Raw genomic sequence first — 15,285 nt, forward strand, 5'->3', positions numbered from 1 at the left:
CTACTTAAATTCAAAATCCATCCTGCTCTTCCCTTTCTTCTTGCTAATGTGTAGTTTACATTTTCTGGTATAGATTCTACAATTTTTTTTCATCAAACCCTGCAAACAGTAGATCATGATTCCAGTAGTTTCCCTTTGTCTACCCATTCTATGTCTGGTACTTAGTACACCCACATTTTTTTTCTTATTCTGTACATTCCAATTGCTTGTACTGGCTATGGACAATGTTTGTGCAACTGCTCAGATTGACTTTCCTTTTTCTCTCAGCCTCACAACTGCTTGTTTTTCATTCATTGACAGCGCTACAGTATTCATGTTGGTTACGCTTCTAATTATTATTAACGTAGTCTGCACAGACAAAACCCAAATTGGAAAGTGAGCGAAGAAATTTAGCACTATTTGTTTGAATATTCAATACAATGGGACACACCTGGGCTACAAACACCTGTCAGTCACATGTTCCAATGCCTTTTCTCACGTGGAAAGCAGTTGTTTTCAAACAAAATTAACTTGTTTATCTTATTCAGATGTAAATACCTGGAAATGAAAGGGTGATCCCATATTCATCTTTGATATCAATCTCAAATGTTTTCAGTCATAAGCAAAAATGTAGGAATTAAACTCACTGTTCCAATACTTTTAAACACGTGTGTAGTTTAATTTAGTGGCGTTCGTGATTTCATATGATTTAGATTTAGTTTTCTCCTTTTCAAAGTTTGTCGTCTCTTCCCAGATAGTTTTGGCAAGTCTGGTTAAAATAAATGTTCACATCATAATATAAAATCCAAGGCAAACTGCTTTTCAGACAACATTTCTTTAATACAAAGTCAACATATCTACATACACAGTGGCTTTAAAGCAATCATGTTTCAGTTAGATGTAACAGTTTGAAAATGACAGCACTTGGCCCTCTTATAAATGAAAACGAGCTTGAAGTTCTTGATCATTCAGTCTGTATGTAGTGAATAATGCTTGATTCTTTTGATAGTGTCTTTATTTTCTGTTCTTCCCACCCCAGATATTCTGTGACATAATGATTGTGGCAGGTGTTGAAACGGAGTCAGAAATGCTCTATTGCACAAGCTTCTGAAGACCTCCACAGTTACAGTTTTGGCATGGGTGCTCCCCATCAATTCCACAACATGGATTTTTGTTCTTGATGAAACACGTCAAAGTTCCAGCTATTCTAACGGCGTATTGGGAATGTGACTTTGCAGCAAGTTTTTGGTTGTCTCGCTTCTGCTGTCATTTGTTTCCCTCTGCTCCTGATTTCTTTTTTGCATCCCATTAAAAAAAGCAAAACAATGCTGCACATAGAATGTCTAAAAACACTTTTAGGAAAGTACTTGTCACATTGCGATCAAACTATATGTGGTTTATATTTATGCATCTGGCAACTGAACTTTAACTGAGATTCATGGGGGAAATTGTGGAATGACAAGCACATCTGCCTTCTTTTGTGCCCTAATTGAGGTGTGTGACCAGGTGCTTCCAGTTTGGACTGTAAAAAGAAAATAAAATGTAAAAAAAGAACAACCGGTACCTGTTAAAGGCTAGGGAGCAGGATTGGAGAAAGTTCTTTCACAGAGAGGGAAATTAAACCAACATCAAGTTGGCAATAAGCAACTCCTTGAACTGTTCCAATGCATTGTTTAAGCTCTTGAGGGTCAAATGACTTACAAATACATATATTCTATGTATTTTTTTATTTACATGTAGATTGTTGCGTATATGTAACAAAAAATAATTACCACATTATGTTGGAAAGTAATAAGTAAGTACAAAAAGAACATACAAAGGACATACATGTTTTTAAAAACCAAGGGTCATAGCCTGTACATGATCATACCAAGAACAGTATGTCAAATTTGGCTAATTAAGATAACAACAAAAATATAATATACTTTTTCTATTTGTTAGATATTATGTGGACTGATCTCTCTTCAGCTGCAAAAAAAAAAAAAAAAAGCAAATACTAATGTCTACAAAATTATTGATAAAGCAGAATTCCATTTAAAATTAACCTGCAATGCATATCCTCATCGGCAGCAGGATGAGGATCCAAACGACGCAAAGTAAAGGTTTGTTGCCTTTGCAAGACACACAATGTTAGTGGGTTTAAATAATAAAAGCTAAAATGGAACATGAAAAAAGGAAGTCATCATATCTTCAAGCAATGGGCTGGTAGGGCAAGAAAAAAAACCATGAGTGATTCATACTAAGATGGATATATTTTTATCGTCTGCATTTAAATATATACAGTGGGTACGGAAAGTATTCAGACCCCTTTAAATTGTTCCCTCTTTGCTATATTGCAGTCATTTGCTAAAATAATTTAAGTTCATTTTTTCCCCTCATTAATGTACACACAACACCCCATATTGACAGAAAAAAAAGGCAGAGGATCCCCAAATCATGGTGTGAAAAACTTGTTGCATCATTCCCAAAAAGACTCATGGCTGTCTTAGCTCAAAATGGTGCTTCTACTAAATACTGAGCAAGGGTCTGAATACTTATGGCTTTGTGATATTTCAGTTTTTCTTTTTTTAACAAATCTGCAAAAATTTCAACAACTCTTGTTTTTTTCCCTGTCAATATATCCCTGTCTGTACATTAATGAGGAAAAAAAATAACTTAAATGATTTTAGCAAATGGCTGCAATATAACAAAGAGTGAAAAATTTAAGGGGGTCTGAATACTTTCCGTACCCACTGTATGAATGTGTGAGCGTGCAGTATATATGCATATATATGCACACATACACAGACATACTGAAGATTTCTACAGTGAAAAAATAGAATGTCTTTGAACATAATATGAACAAATAAGCACTTCTCTTTTTTGTTTTGTTTTTTAGAAAATGCGATTCAACATCTGTTAAAAAAAGAAAAGAAAAAGTTAACTATTTAATGCAAAATAAGTCATCATAATACAACACTGATGTTTTCATAATGTTACAATAACAATAAGGCTTTTTGGAAATACAAAAGGATTACACACAGTTCTGTCCACCGCTCTGATTTTGTTTTGTTTTGTGCACGTCTTTCGGAAACCTTTCCCAGAATCCAAAGAAGCGCATACCAAAGCATTGATGCGTCAAAATAAAAGCCCGCTGAGCTGATCTTCATGAAGCACATTTAAATTAGTGTGTCAAATCCAACCTGCAGTTTTTTTGGCGGAGGACTTTAAGTTATTTTTCTTAAGGATGTGCAAGTTACTTGTACCGAAGATTTTCCTCGCAGCATTGAGAGCTAACAAGCTCTGTTTTGTTACCCACAGAGTAATAAGGGTTCAAAGTAAAGCGCTTTTTAATCCAACAAATGAGCGTACAGTGGATGTTAAAGGAAATGTTTCAAATACTCGGTTTTGTAATTGAAACAGGCTCAATGTGTTTGCGTCTTTTGAAATGAAACCTACTTTAAGAGTCACACGTACGTGAGATAAGCAGCATGTTTGGTTTGGAAAGAAAACTAAAAGAAAAAAACATTGAAATATCGATGATGAGTTTTCGTCACTGTAGACAAAGAAAGGCTTTGTGGCCCATCTTTGTCTGGTGTATCCATTTGTTCCAAGGTTTCTCACCAGATGTATGCCTTCTAACAGATTGCTAACCCAAAGCTGGTAAAAAAAAAAAATAATACAAAAAAATAATAATTGGGGGTCACAGAGGACCAAGTCATTACTTCTTTTCCCAGGCACAGCTTCCCATAGCTCTCGAGTGACTCGCAGAAGAGGTTCAGATTGGTGGGAGAATCCATCTGAAACTATTTGATGTTGCTTTCGTCCCGACAATTTCTCTTCTGATCATGTGATGTGAGATGTACTGTCACAGTGTCTCCAAACAAACTCATCATTAGCGCGTCTGTCTGTTTGCTGATCCGATAATGCTGTCACCGAGCTTTCGGTTGACAAGAGTTTGGGAGAGCGAACCACCCATTCCGCTAGTCATACGGGCAAACACGATTTGGTCATTTCTCTGAATATCACTCACAAAATATTATGGAGAGGGGAAAAATACTTCCTTTACATCCAGGAATATCAAAAATCATGAAAGAAAGTCACTCCATCTTAGCTACGGCCATCTGATTGATATTTTTGCCTTGCACTTCATCTGTTGTGTGACATTTCAGTGACTGTTTACAATGTCTGTATGGAAACACTTGAGGTAAGGTAAGAAGTCGGACACTTGGATCGCCCCCACAGCTAAAGCCAATGCTTCTGGTTTCCGCTCCTGATGACGGTCTTCTTTTCTTGACTGTGGAGTCTGAGCTAACTTGGCCCAATTGGAATTATTCAGGTTGGAGTGGTGTCTAAAAATCTGGTATCTCGGTTTGATGTGTCAGAATGAAGAGTGGTGTCACTGCTGTGACACCAATGTTTCAAAATTCAAGTTTCTATGGCTCAGGGGACTGTTGAGGGGGTGACAGGACTCATGGGGGAAAAGAGATGGCTTTTACGTTGCATAGTGATCAAAGCTTCCTAAGTACTCCAGAGCGGCGTGATAGCAGAACTGGTACTCATCCTGTAGAGGAACAGCATACACAGAGGGAGAAAAAAAAACAAGAGATATCAGAAATATAATCTGTGCAGTACTTTGAGCCAAGCTTTGATCGCCATGTCATAAAAAGCTGCTGTTTTTAATGCTGATTATGTCAGGAAAGACATAATGCATTGCATAGCTGATGTTTTTTTTAAAAGCAGGAACTTTGTAGAGGTCATTTGATAGCTAGTTCCACTCAACTTTAATTCAATTTATTTGCCCTCAAACCAGGTTGAGGACATTCATGCACATTCTGTTCAGAGGCAGGTGGTCAGCAGGTCCCAGGTGGGCCAGCGCACTGTGAACCTGCCGCAACGCAGGCGGCATTTGAAGCCAGTAAGTGCTGTCTAAAGATAGGTACCTGGTGTCAGGGCAGCGAGGCATCAAGGACCGCTTGAAACCAACTGGACTTCCTGTTTAATGAGATGCCGTCACACTGCCTCCGGAACGCTCGGTTTTATCCCCCGCTGATTCAGACGGCTGAATTTGAGGTGCTGGGTTGTTTAATTAGACTCCCCGGAGAGGGCTCAACCCTTTATACTGCATGTTACAATTCCATTCAATAATAATTTTTGTTTAGTTCAAACCGTCTGTTGAATATCCAATGGCTAACTAACTTGAAGCAAAAATGACATAGTAAGCAAAAACTAATTCCTTTCTTTAACGAAACATTGTCTGATCATTTCAGCTTGCGATGTACACGTGTACAAGCACTGCTCACAACTTTAAACAGTAATGTTAGTGTTGATGTTATCACTATGACAACAGGAGAGGCGTAAAGGATGGTATGCCAATATCATAGATCACTAATATAGGTCATACTTTGTTGCCATGGTAATAAAAGAAACACTATTCTTCTCATTACAAGCCAGTGAATGCTACGGGTACAATGCATCCCAAGCTGTCATCTTGATTACACGTAATGAGAGATTCACAGGAATTCAAGCAAATAATTGAACTAAAAAACTATATAGTGCAATACACTAAAGCATTGTGAGGCCATTGGTGGGATGTTAATTGCATATATTGTAATAGATTAGGAGTGGGCAATGTAATTACAAATGAAGGCGGACGTTCACGTTATCTTGACGCTAGTTTGGGTATGAAAGCTTTTCAGTGATTGCAACTTGAATAACATGCATGGCCAATTTCTTTTTGTTTTTTTTTGACGTAATATGTTGATAAATGTTTGATCATTTTTGTTTAAGTTCTGAAGCACAACTATTAAACTATGTTGTGGTTATGCCTTCAAAGCTGGTAATGTATGTATGCATTTATTTGGGTGTGTGTATGTGAGGGACATCTGACCTCAGTTTGGACCATTGCTGGTCTCTGTGTCCGGAGCATCTTCACTGTCTGGAAGATATCAACGACGCCTTCGTAACGCATTCGCTCCAGGACGATACTGAGGGTGATAAAGACGCCAGTCCTGCCCACACCAGCACTACGAAACAGAACATCAAAGTGAATTAATAAAGAGCAGAAATAACATGTATGTAAAAGAATATGGGCCAGCCACATTAGGACTGCTTGCAAATACAAGAATATTTTATCTTCTCTAAAATGTCTGTTGTGCAAGTAAACCTCTTCAGACTGGTGGCTGTCACAAAGGGCAACTAATTGGATACCCTCATTACCATCAATCAAGTAACAAGGTCACAGTACTGATAGCAAGCTTTCAACCAGTCAAATTGCCAGATAATCTTGAAATCTCTCCGGCTGCAGCTGCTGTCCAGAAATACAGTTTTGAGTCTTAACTGGAATCCGTAAATACTTCAAAGCTGCCTCTCTAAGCTGCTTTGCTGTGAAATGACTTCCACTTCACCAATGGAACAATAATTGATATGACAACAATTTTATTTGGGCTTCCTCCAAATTCTAAAGCTGTTTTGTTGACTGGTCAACAAAACTGAAGTGCTTGTGGGTATATCTGTGTGTGTGTGTGTGTGTGTGTGTGTGTGTGTGTGTGTGTGTGTGTGTGTGTGTGTGTGTGTGTGTGTGTGTGTGTGAGTGTATGTGTCACAGAACAAAACTCTTTAAGACCGAAGTGTTTTGGGACAACTAAAAAAAATCAATAAAAAAAAAAAAATCAAACATAGTTGTTCTTAGCTGACCCATCTATCCAGCCACACACTAACATCCTCCCCAACTTTCATTCCTGCTGTATCTCTTAGGCCACCCAAAACCGCTTCCAGGGAGTCGATCACAGCTTTGTCACATAGACTCAAACCCCTCTCTCACCAGTGGCATCCACTCTTCAAATATGAAAGGGAGGACTAGCCGTGGCCGGCTGAGAGGATTTGGAGTCTCCCATTCACGGAACGTAATCAGGCAATTAATGACAAAACGCACAAAGGTCTATTAGATAGTGGCTGAGAAAAAAAGAGTGGAGGCAGGGGAGAAGTGGAGAGCTTGCTGGGATCGGAATAAAGGACAGCTGGAAGAATGAATGGATCGAAATTAAATGAAGGAGTAGAGCAGAGGATTAGGAACTCGAAATTGGGATGACAGATGAGAAAGGCGCCGAATAAGGGAAAATGACAAGGCCTTCAACCAATAGATGACAAAGCAAGGGGAAGGTGGCGGCTGCAAAGAAACCAATCTTGGTATCAAACGTTGAATGACACGTACTGTTTAATTCAACATCAAATGATAAGTTGGATCTGAAAAGCAGGTGGATAAAAAAATAACTCCTTTATTTAAAATACTTGTAAAATATGAATTCATTGAGATTGTAGGGTATTTTCTGTCTTGTTTTACGCAAAGAATGGTAGTGAAAGGAAGATGGCTCTCGTAGCCAACCAGATTGGAAGAAACTGAATGGAATTATTAGGAAATTACTTTTCACTCTACATAATTTTACAGTTGGAAGGGCCTTGTTTAGAGTGCAGACCCTCTCTATATAATGTTTAAAAAAGTCAAATGTCTTTCTCAAGATTGAATGATTTCTTCCTTGGCCCATGGTGTTGTGTAATTCTGCTCACGAAAGCAATGAATACAGCATTCAAAGCAAGAAGTACTAAATAAGGGCTTGCAGTAGTTTCATAGAAATGCATTTAGTCTAATAATAGTTTATTACAATACTTTCTAAGACTGTGCACTTAAAGTGATTATGTATTTCCTTGGAATTAAATTTACAAGACCTCCACAGACAAAGCTTTACAACTCTCAGAAGGCCATTTGATTGCTGGTGACATCAGCCTCCAAACATGGGGAAAGGTGATGTAATGTTTGATGATGTCATTGTGGCCGTGTGACACAAATGTGGAAAGAATACAAGTGATAATGCCTCTTTTAGAAAAATAAAACATATTTATGTGACAGCAAGTAAATGAGTCATTTGCTAATGTGTTTGATCATCAACATATTCTACTGAGAAGCTGTCCAAAACCAGCTCTCACAAGAATTTAAGTTGAAGATGGTGTTCCTTGAATTACATTTTAAGTAACATAAATTTTTCATGTTCTGTACGTGAAATAACATGCAATTTCACTATATCCCTTATGAAAGAATTTTTGGGACCAAATTCAGAACCTTACCGTACATCCCACCATTGTTTTTTGAGTGCATTGTTTTAAAAACATAGTCCTGGAATTTCATCCATCCATCCATTTTCTGAGCAAGGGTCGCGGACGTGCTGGAGCCTGTCCCAGCTATCATCGGGCAGGAGGAGGGGTACACCCTGAACTGGTTGCTAGCCAATCGCAGGGCACATACAAACAAACAACCATTCGCACTCACATTCACACCTACGGGCAATTTAGAGTTTTCAATTGACCTACCATGCATGTTTTTGGGATGTGGGAGGAAACCGGAGTGTCCGGAGAAAACCCACGCAGGCACGGGGAGAACATGCAAACTCCACACAGGCGGGGCCGGGGATTGAACCCCGGTCCTCAGAACTGTGAAGCTGACTCTCTAACCAGTCGTCCACCGTGCCGCCATAGTCCTGGAATTAACGGAACAAATTGTTTAACTTTTTTAACAATTTTCTACTAAATTCTAGTTCAATCACGCTGCTATATTTCAGTGAATTTCTTTCTCCGTACGTTTTTTTCCATGAAAAAAAGGTTGCCCATTTTCTAGTTACAAAAGCAAGACGATAGCTCCTGCTCAAGGCCCATCACTAAAATTTGAGCTCTGGATCATGACCACAAGCAAATAAGTTTCTCCCCTAGTCCAGCATTCAAAGTTAATGATGTAGGTTACCTTGGAATCTACAGTACACCCTGGGTATTAGAATCCATCATGGATCATAAAAACAAAATGAATGGCTGTTTTATTTCATGTTCTTCCTCTTGAAAATGCCAAGCTGCATCTGAGCCTTATCAATTATGAACGAGCTGGGCCTGTGGAGCTCCAGAGTATTGCCATGGCAAAAGAAGAGGGAGTATAATACCTGGTGATGCTGTGAAGACTAAACCACAGGAGGTAGTAGGCTTGTTAATAACGGTGTTGGTTTAAAAATTGACTTTCTCTGGATTTCAGTTTATCATCAAATGCAATGTTTGTTCTCTACAAGAGAAGAGCTAGTTAAGAACTTTAAATAAATGTTATTGTTTCATCAAGTGTGAATCTAGGGTTCAAGTGATTGCTTTTTTTAAAATTTGTTTCTATAACCAAGTTAAGACTGTTCCCACCTGCAGTGGACAGAGATTGGTCCATCCTGTCCAAACTGCTCCTTGGTTTTATGCACCTGGCCAATAAAATCAATGAAGCCCTCGCCAGATTTGGGAACGCCTTGCTCCGGCCAGTCAGTAAACTGGAACTGCCTTACTGTCCTGGATTGGCCATCCTGCAGAAACATGGAAGAAGTGAGCAGCCTAGAAAGAGTGCATACAACCTACCGAAAAACATGATAGTAAAAAACTAAATAAAAAAACACACACATAATATAAATCATCATAATTCCAGATGAGTTAGAAGAACAGCAAAAACATTCTGAAACGGAGTGACTGTGAAGATGTTCAAAATTGGTAGTTTTCTTGCCTGTGTATGAAGAAAATTTGTGATGGTTCATAGGCAGACAAGTAGTACCTTGAGTTGGACATGAATAAGGTCCATAGTTGACAGAAGAAAACGACCCCATTAAAGGTCAAATGCTTAAATTCCCAAGTAATAGTACCTTCATCAGTAATGGAATCATCCAGAAGTGAATCATTAAAATTTGTCAAAATGAAACACATGCTAGAGCAATTGAAAATGTTTAAAGTGTTGTCGAATGAAGTTTATCCTCGTCTCCCCAATTGTCTCCATTTTCTCTCCTGCTGGTTTTGTGCACCTGTAGTGTGAGATGGCTCCCACTTGAAGCTAATCAATAGTGCATTGGCATGACACGCGTCTTGTCCCGGACAGCGTGTAGAATAAGATAATCCTGTGATGCGATCGATAGTGCTATTTGATGGATGAGTGTTGGGGGGGAAAGGGGTGGAGGTTTAAGACTAGATTGCTAGTTTATCAGGATGTGGTATTGGATGATAAAAAAGAAAAGAAAAACTGACATGTTGTCAAGCCCGCTGGACAAAAAAGTCTGGATGTAATTTGATGTGAGATTGAAACATTTAAATATTGATAAATCTGCGTTGCTATCATAACTGTACCGTATTGTGAGAAGAAAATCTCTGGCTTTGTTCATGTCCTCACTATTTGCATTAAGTCTCTCACATTACGCTCATTATACAGTCACAGTAGAGGGTCCAACACTATTATCTTTCGTAAAATGTGATGAAAAACACATTATTTTGTTACTGGTCTGTCGTGTTAGTAGACGTTGCCTATTAGCACTTAAAAATTAACAGCTTAATTTTTAAAGCACTATTATCTATTCTGAGGACCCTTTAATTTTGTAAGGGTATCCAAAGACTATTAACATTTATAAAACTAATGTCCCTGCTTCTATCAACCACAATACTGCAAATGGTTAAGATGTAGATGTAGAAATATGCGAACAAATACGGTTAAAATTACTGATTACTCACTTGGAGCAGTGTTTGTGCATCACAGGTACAGCACTTGAATGCTTCAAGTCCTACCTGTCTCAGCGAACCTTTGTATTAGACTCAGTGTCCTCCACTCCTCCCCTTTCACATGGGGTGCCACAGGGTTCCGTGCTTGGACCTCTCTTATTTTCCCCCTATTTACTCCCACTCGGCTCAATTCTCAGGAAACATGGTATTTCTTTTCATTGCCATGCAGATGGCAGTCAGATCTATACCCCCCTTAAAAAGTCAGATTCCTACTGTGCTTAGCCATTGCTAGAGTGCTTATATGATATTTAAAAAATTTAAATATCATATAAGCACTCTAGCATGAAATGAAAAAAAAAGACAGAGGTCATGGTCTTTGATGGCACTTCTTTGACCCCCCTGGTTGATTTGGGGCCCTGAGCGCAATATCAAAAGTCCATCATTTACAACCTGGGTGTAAAAGTGGACACTGATCTTAAATTTGACACCCAAATTAAAGCTGTGGTTAAACCTAGCAAAAATCAAACCGTCCTTCAGAAACGTCACTTTGAAATAGTAATCCACGCCTTTATGACCACTCGGCTGGATTACTGCAATGCACTATACTGTATATGGGGGTTAATGGGGCCTCCAATGGTCATCTCCAACTGGTTCTAAATGCTGCAGCTTGTCTTTTAACTGGCACAAGAAAGTATGAGCATATATAACCTATTTTAGCTCCACTCCACTGGCTGCCTGTTCGTTTTAGGATTCATTTTAAAATTATTTTATTTGCTTTTATAGCCTTGAATGGCCTTGCCCCATTGTAACTCCATGAGCTGCTGCACCCGTACATTCCCAGCCACTCTCTCAGGTCAGCTGACCAGCTGCTCCTGCCAGAGCACAGAGCCAGGCTTAAACTTAAGAGGCGAACAAGCGTTTGCTGTTGCAGCTCCAAAACTGTGGAATGTTTTGCCACTCCACATGAGACAAACCTCATCTTTGTCTCATTTTAAATCCTCGCTTAAAACCTTAAAAAATATTTTAACACTGGCTTGTAATACCAGTTAGTGTGTCTGATGTGATGTATATGTGTTGTGTGGGCAGTGGATTTTATTTATGTTGATTTTACCTAGTTCATTTTATGTATTTTTTATCAAATTTTGTTTTATTTAATCCTTATTTTGTATTATTTGCTGTGTTTTTATTGCATTGTACAGCCCTTTGTGTTTGTTTAAATTGTGCTATATATAGTGGATTGGATAGCATAATTATTTTTGTCTGAAATACACAGTACGTTTTGTTAGGTTACCATCAAATAAAACTAGTTTTATTATTTCTATGGAAATGATCATGGTAAATTGATAAAACATAAAATCACAAACATTTATCTATAACACTGTGGGTTCGCTATTTATCATCCTTCCATTGACGTGTGTCTGCAGCTTACATGACTGATTTAGAAGAATTGCACTGACCGATGACAAAAATTATATATAAATATAATATATATATTCATCCATCCATCCATTTTCTGAGCCGCTTCTCCTCACTAGGGTCGCGGGCGTGCTGGACCCTATCCCAGCTATCAACGGGCAGGAGGCAGGGTTCACCCTGAACTGGTTGCCAGCCAATTGCAGTGCACATACAAACAAACAACCATTTGCAATCACATTCACACCTACGGGTATTTTAGAGTCTCCAATTCATGCATGTTTTAGGGATGTGGGAGGAAACCGGAGTGAAAACCCACGCAGGCACGGGGAGAACATGCAAACTCCACACAGGCGGGGCCGGGGATTGAACCCGGGTCCTCAGAACTGTGAGGCTGACGCTCTAACTAGTCGGCCACCGTGCCGCCAAAATATATATATAAATAATATATAAATAATTGAATCCACAACATAAATATATATTTTTTTTAATCTTAGCTGCTGGTGTTTTTCTACGGCGTTCATTTCACAATGTGCTCCTACACATTTAATACATTTGTCTTTTATCTGCAAAACATTACGCCTCAGTAGGAGGATTAAAAATAAAATGAGAGGGGCAAAGACAACAACACAATGAGCCATGTGCTCGGTGAAGACAGGAGGTTGAAAAAAGAAGAAGGACATTTTAACACAGAACCTGAGGGCCCATGCCGCGTGTCAAATTGTGTGATTAAATACGTGACTGGGTCGCAAGATGAGAGTTTTGAGGCGTGATGCTACGCTATTACTTTGCAAAGGAATGTGTGCAAACATACTCTCATTTAATCAAACAAATATGTAAGTATACAGACAACACTATGTGGGGTTAATTCTAGTTTATTCCCACAAGCGCAGATGTTTTCGGAACCTAAATCAAACAACCTTCACACTCTCCTCTCACATATGCATCTACAATTGCAGCACTTCTCTACAATTCCCACAGACCCAATCCTCTTGAAAAAATATCTTGCACGATCTGTTTCAATTTCCCTCATGATGGTTTGTCGATAACATTGATGATTTTAATCTGTTATTTGCTCTTCTCTCATTATTCAAAACTCTGCGGGACTAAACAACAAAGATGAACCATCATGTTTTTATGACAGTTTTAAAATATTTTTTTATTACATAGACATTACTGTGCTTATTAACGCGCACTTGTGTGTGGCACTAAATATATGTCCTCTTCTAAATGGCGGAAATCCGCACTGAGTGAGGAAATTCTTTGTTCCACCTTCTGCAACTTTGGATCTTGGAATTTGTTGAGCTGACCTCATTTGCAAAGTTCAAGTAAGGCAAATTACGTATTTGTCTACTTATTAGTTCTTTTCCACACACGTTGTGGAGGGCAGGACCAAAGGGAAACGAATTAAATGTTGCTCCAGATTATATTTGTGCTTTTTATTTTTTTCATAAAAATTACCTCTTTCAAGGAGGGTCATGTTTGTTTGTCAGTAAAAAAAATATATGTGTATTGATAACTGGAATGGAATCGAATAATTGGTAAAATTCGGTGCTGTTAAATTTGGAGTCTATGCTTCAGTAGAATGTACAGTAGTTGTATTTGCTTTTCATTACCTTTAATTTTTAGATTGGAAAATTATTTTTAGAAGCGTCAGCACTGTTTTCCTGAATAGTACAGCAAATAAGGGTTGTGCATGGATATGAATAAAAACATAATTGAATGGTAGAATGTGTGTTGGCAGACCAGCTGATACTGCATTCATATACAATTACCATTATGTATCTGTGCATGATTATGTGTATACCGCATATGACAACTTATGTGTGAGGGATGTAAGATACATGATCTGTTACCAACAGGAAGACATTTAACTAACTAGCAGCCACACAGCTTGGGAAATCATTGCCTATGTCCACCTAGTTGGAGACCAGAAGCAGTTTTACGCTGATGCTGCTGCAGTTTCAAATTGTCTCAGATAATTGAGCTCAAAATAAACCCAGCAAATCTATCCTCAATAATAGGACCCCTTTGCTGCTTACGGTTCCATAAAAAGTTGCTGCAAATGATAAAATCTGGTGACACTGATCTTAATCTTACCCTGGCATCTGTGACCTTGAACTCTCGAAGGATGTACTGAGGCATGTTGTACTCAGCCATGGGGTCCACCACAAAGTACTGATACCTAGCAGAGCGCTCTGCTGGCCAATACTGGTGACACTTTTCCTGTATTAACAGATGATGATATTTAAACGTGGCGTAACACATTCTAAATTTAATGTTTTGATCATATGAATGATACAACTGTTTTAGTGTGTGAGTTAATGTCATACCCTTCCCATCTCTCTCAGTTTGGTCAACATGACTACAATGGTGGAGTTGTTCTCCCAGAGCATTCTCCAGAAGTCCTCTGTAGTTTCTGCCAGAGGGCCCTGTGTTGCAATGTAGGCTTTCTGTTGCCTGTAGAAATACAGTTACATGATTTGACATTCTATTTTAAATAACATTTAGCTGTATATCGCTGGCGGCAGGCAGAATCCTCGCATCTCCAAAACCATCAGTTTTCAGGAAACCAACAAAACAGCATGTTTGTTGAGCCATTAAAACTGCATTGTCAAAGAGGGGTAGCCATTTTCAAATTTAGATTGCGCAATAATTTGTAAAAACAACAGACACACGTGGGGACTGACCAAAAGTACGTGTTTGTGAAAAAAATAGATTGGCTCAACTTGGACATTCGGCCCAACACAGAGCTATACTGAATATTCTAAATACAATAAAATACTGACAATAAACTTAACCACATCTTCCTACCTGTATCCATCAATAAAGCTAGAATTAATGTAGTCGGATCCTTCCAGGCCTCTGATTGGCTGCAGGCAGACGCGCGTGGTCTCATAGGGCATGATGTTGACCAGGCGATTCTTGAACTTGTTGCAGGGTAGGTTGGCACTGATGAAACGTGACGTGTGGGCTTTGGAGTTGGCCAAACGCTGGTTGGATAAAAAAAAAAATAATAAGAGAGGGACACATTCTTAAATGAACAGAGGACGAAAACAGATTAAAAAGTGGGTAAAACAGGTAAAGAAAAAGGTATGACAGCAAGAAGGAGGAAGATAGAGTAAAGCGTGCTATTGCAGGAAAGAACTGGCAGAGAAGACAGTACTTGGATGGAAGATTTAAGAAGAAGAGAGGACAGTGAGCATAGGCAGAGGACAGATAAAGATAAGATAATATTGATGAGATATTTGTATGCCACCCATGCATCTGACCACCAATCTGATGATGCTACAGTTTTAAGGGGGCACTGCTTATTAAGCGGAAAGTAATTCAATATTTTTATACTCTCTCATAAATCACAGAGTT

General features: G+C 38.7%; 1 protein-coding gene across 8 annotated transcripts in view; it reads right to left on the minus strand.

Moving 5' to 3' along the window:
- Nucleotides 1–795: 795 nt before the first annotated feature.
- Nucleotides 796–15,285, minus strand: part of ptprsa (protein tyrosine phosphatase receptor type Sa) — a 276,448-nt gene continuing 261,958 nt past the window's right edge. For all 8 annotated transcript variants that reach the window (XM_061684316.1, XM_061684321.1, XM_061684318.1 and 5 more), the window contains 6 exons: nt 14,734–14,912; nt 14,253–14,379; nt 14,020–14,145; nt 9,181–9,335; nt 5,849–5,984; nt 796–4,522 (listed from right to left, as the gene is read on the minus strand). In XM_061684316.1, coding sequence (XP_061540300.1) covers nt 4,454–4,522; nt 5,849–5,984; nt 9,181–9,335; nt 14,020–14,145; nt 14,253–14,379; nt 14,734–14,912 — 792 coding nt within the window. In that variant the 3' untranslated portion in view covers nt 796–4,453. The remainder of the gene's footprint in view (nt 4,523–5,848; nt 5,985–9,180; nt 9,336–14,019; nt 14,146–14,252; nt 14,380–14,733; nt 14,913–15,285) is intronic.

This window comes from Phycodurus eques, chromosome 8 (genome assembly GCF_024500275.1).
Source record: "Phycodurus eques isolate BA_2022a chromosome 8, UOR_Pequ_1.1, whole genome shotgun sequence".
NCBI classification, from domain to species: domain Eukaryota; kingdom Metazoa; phylum Chordata; class Actinopteri; order Syngnathiformes; family Syngnathidae; genus Phycodurus; species Phycodurus eques.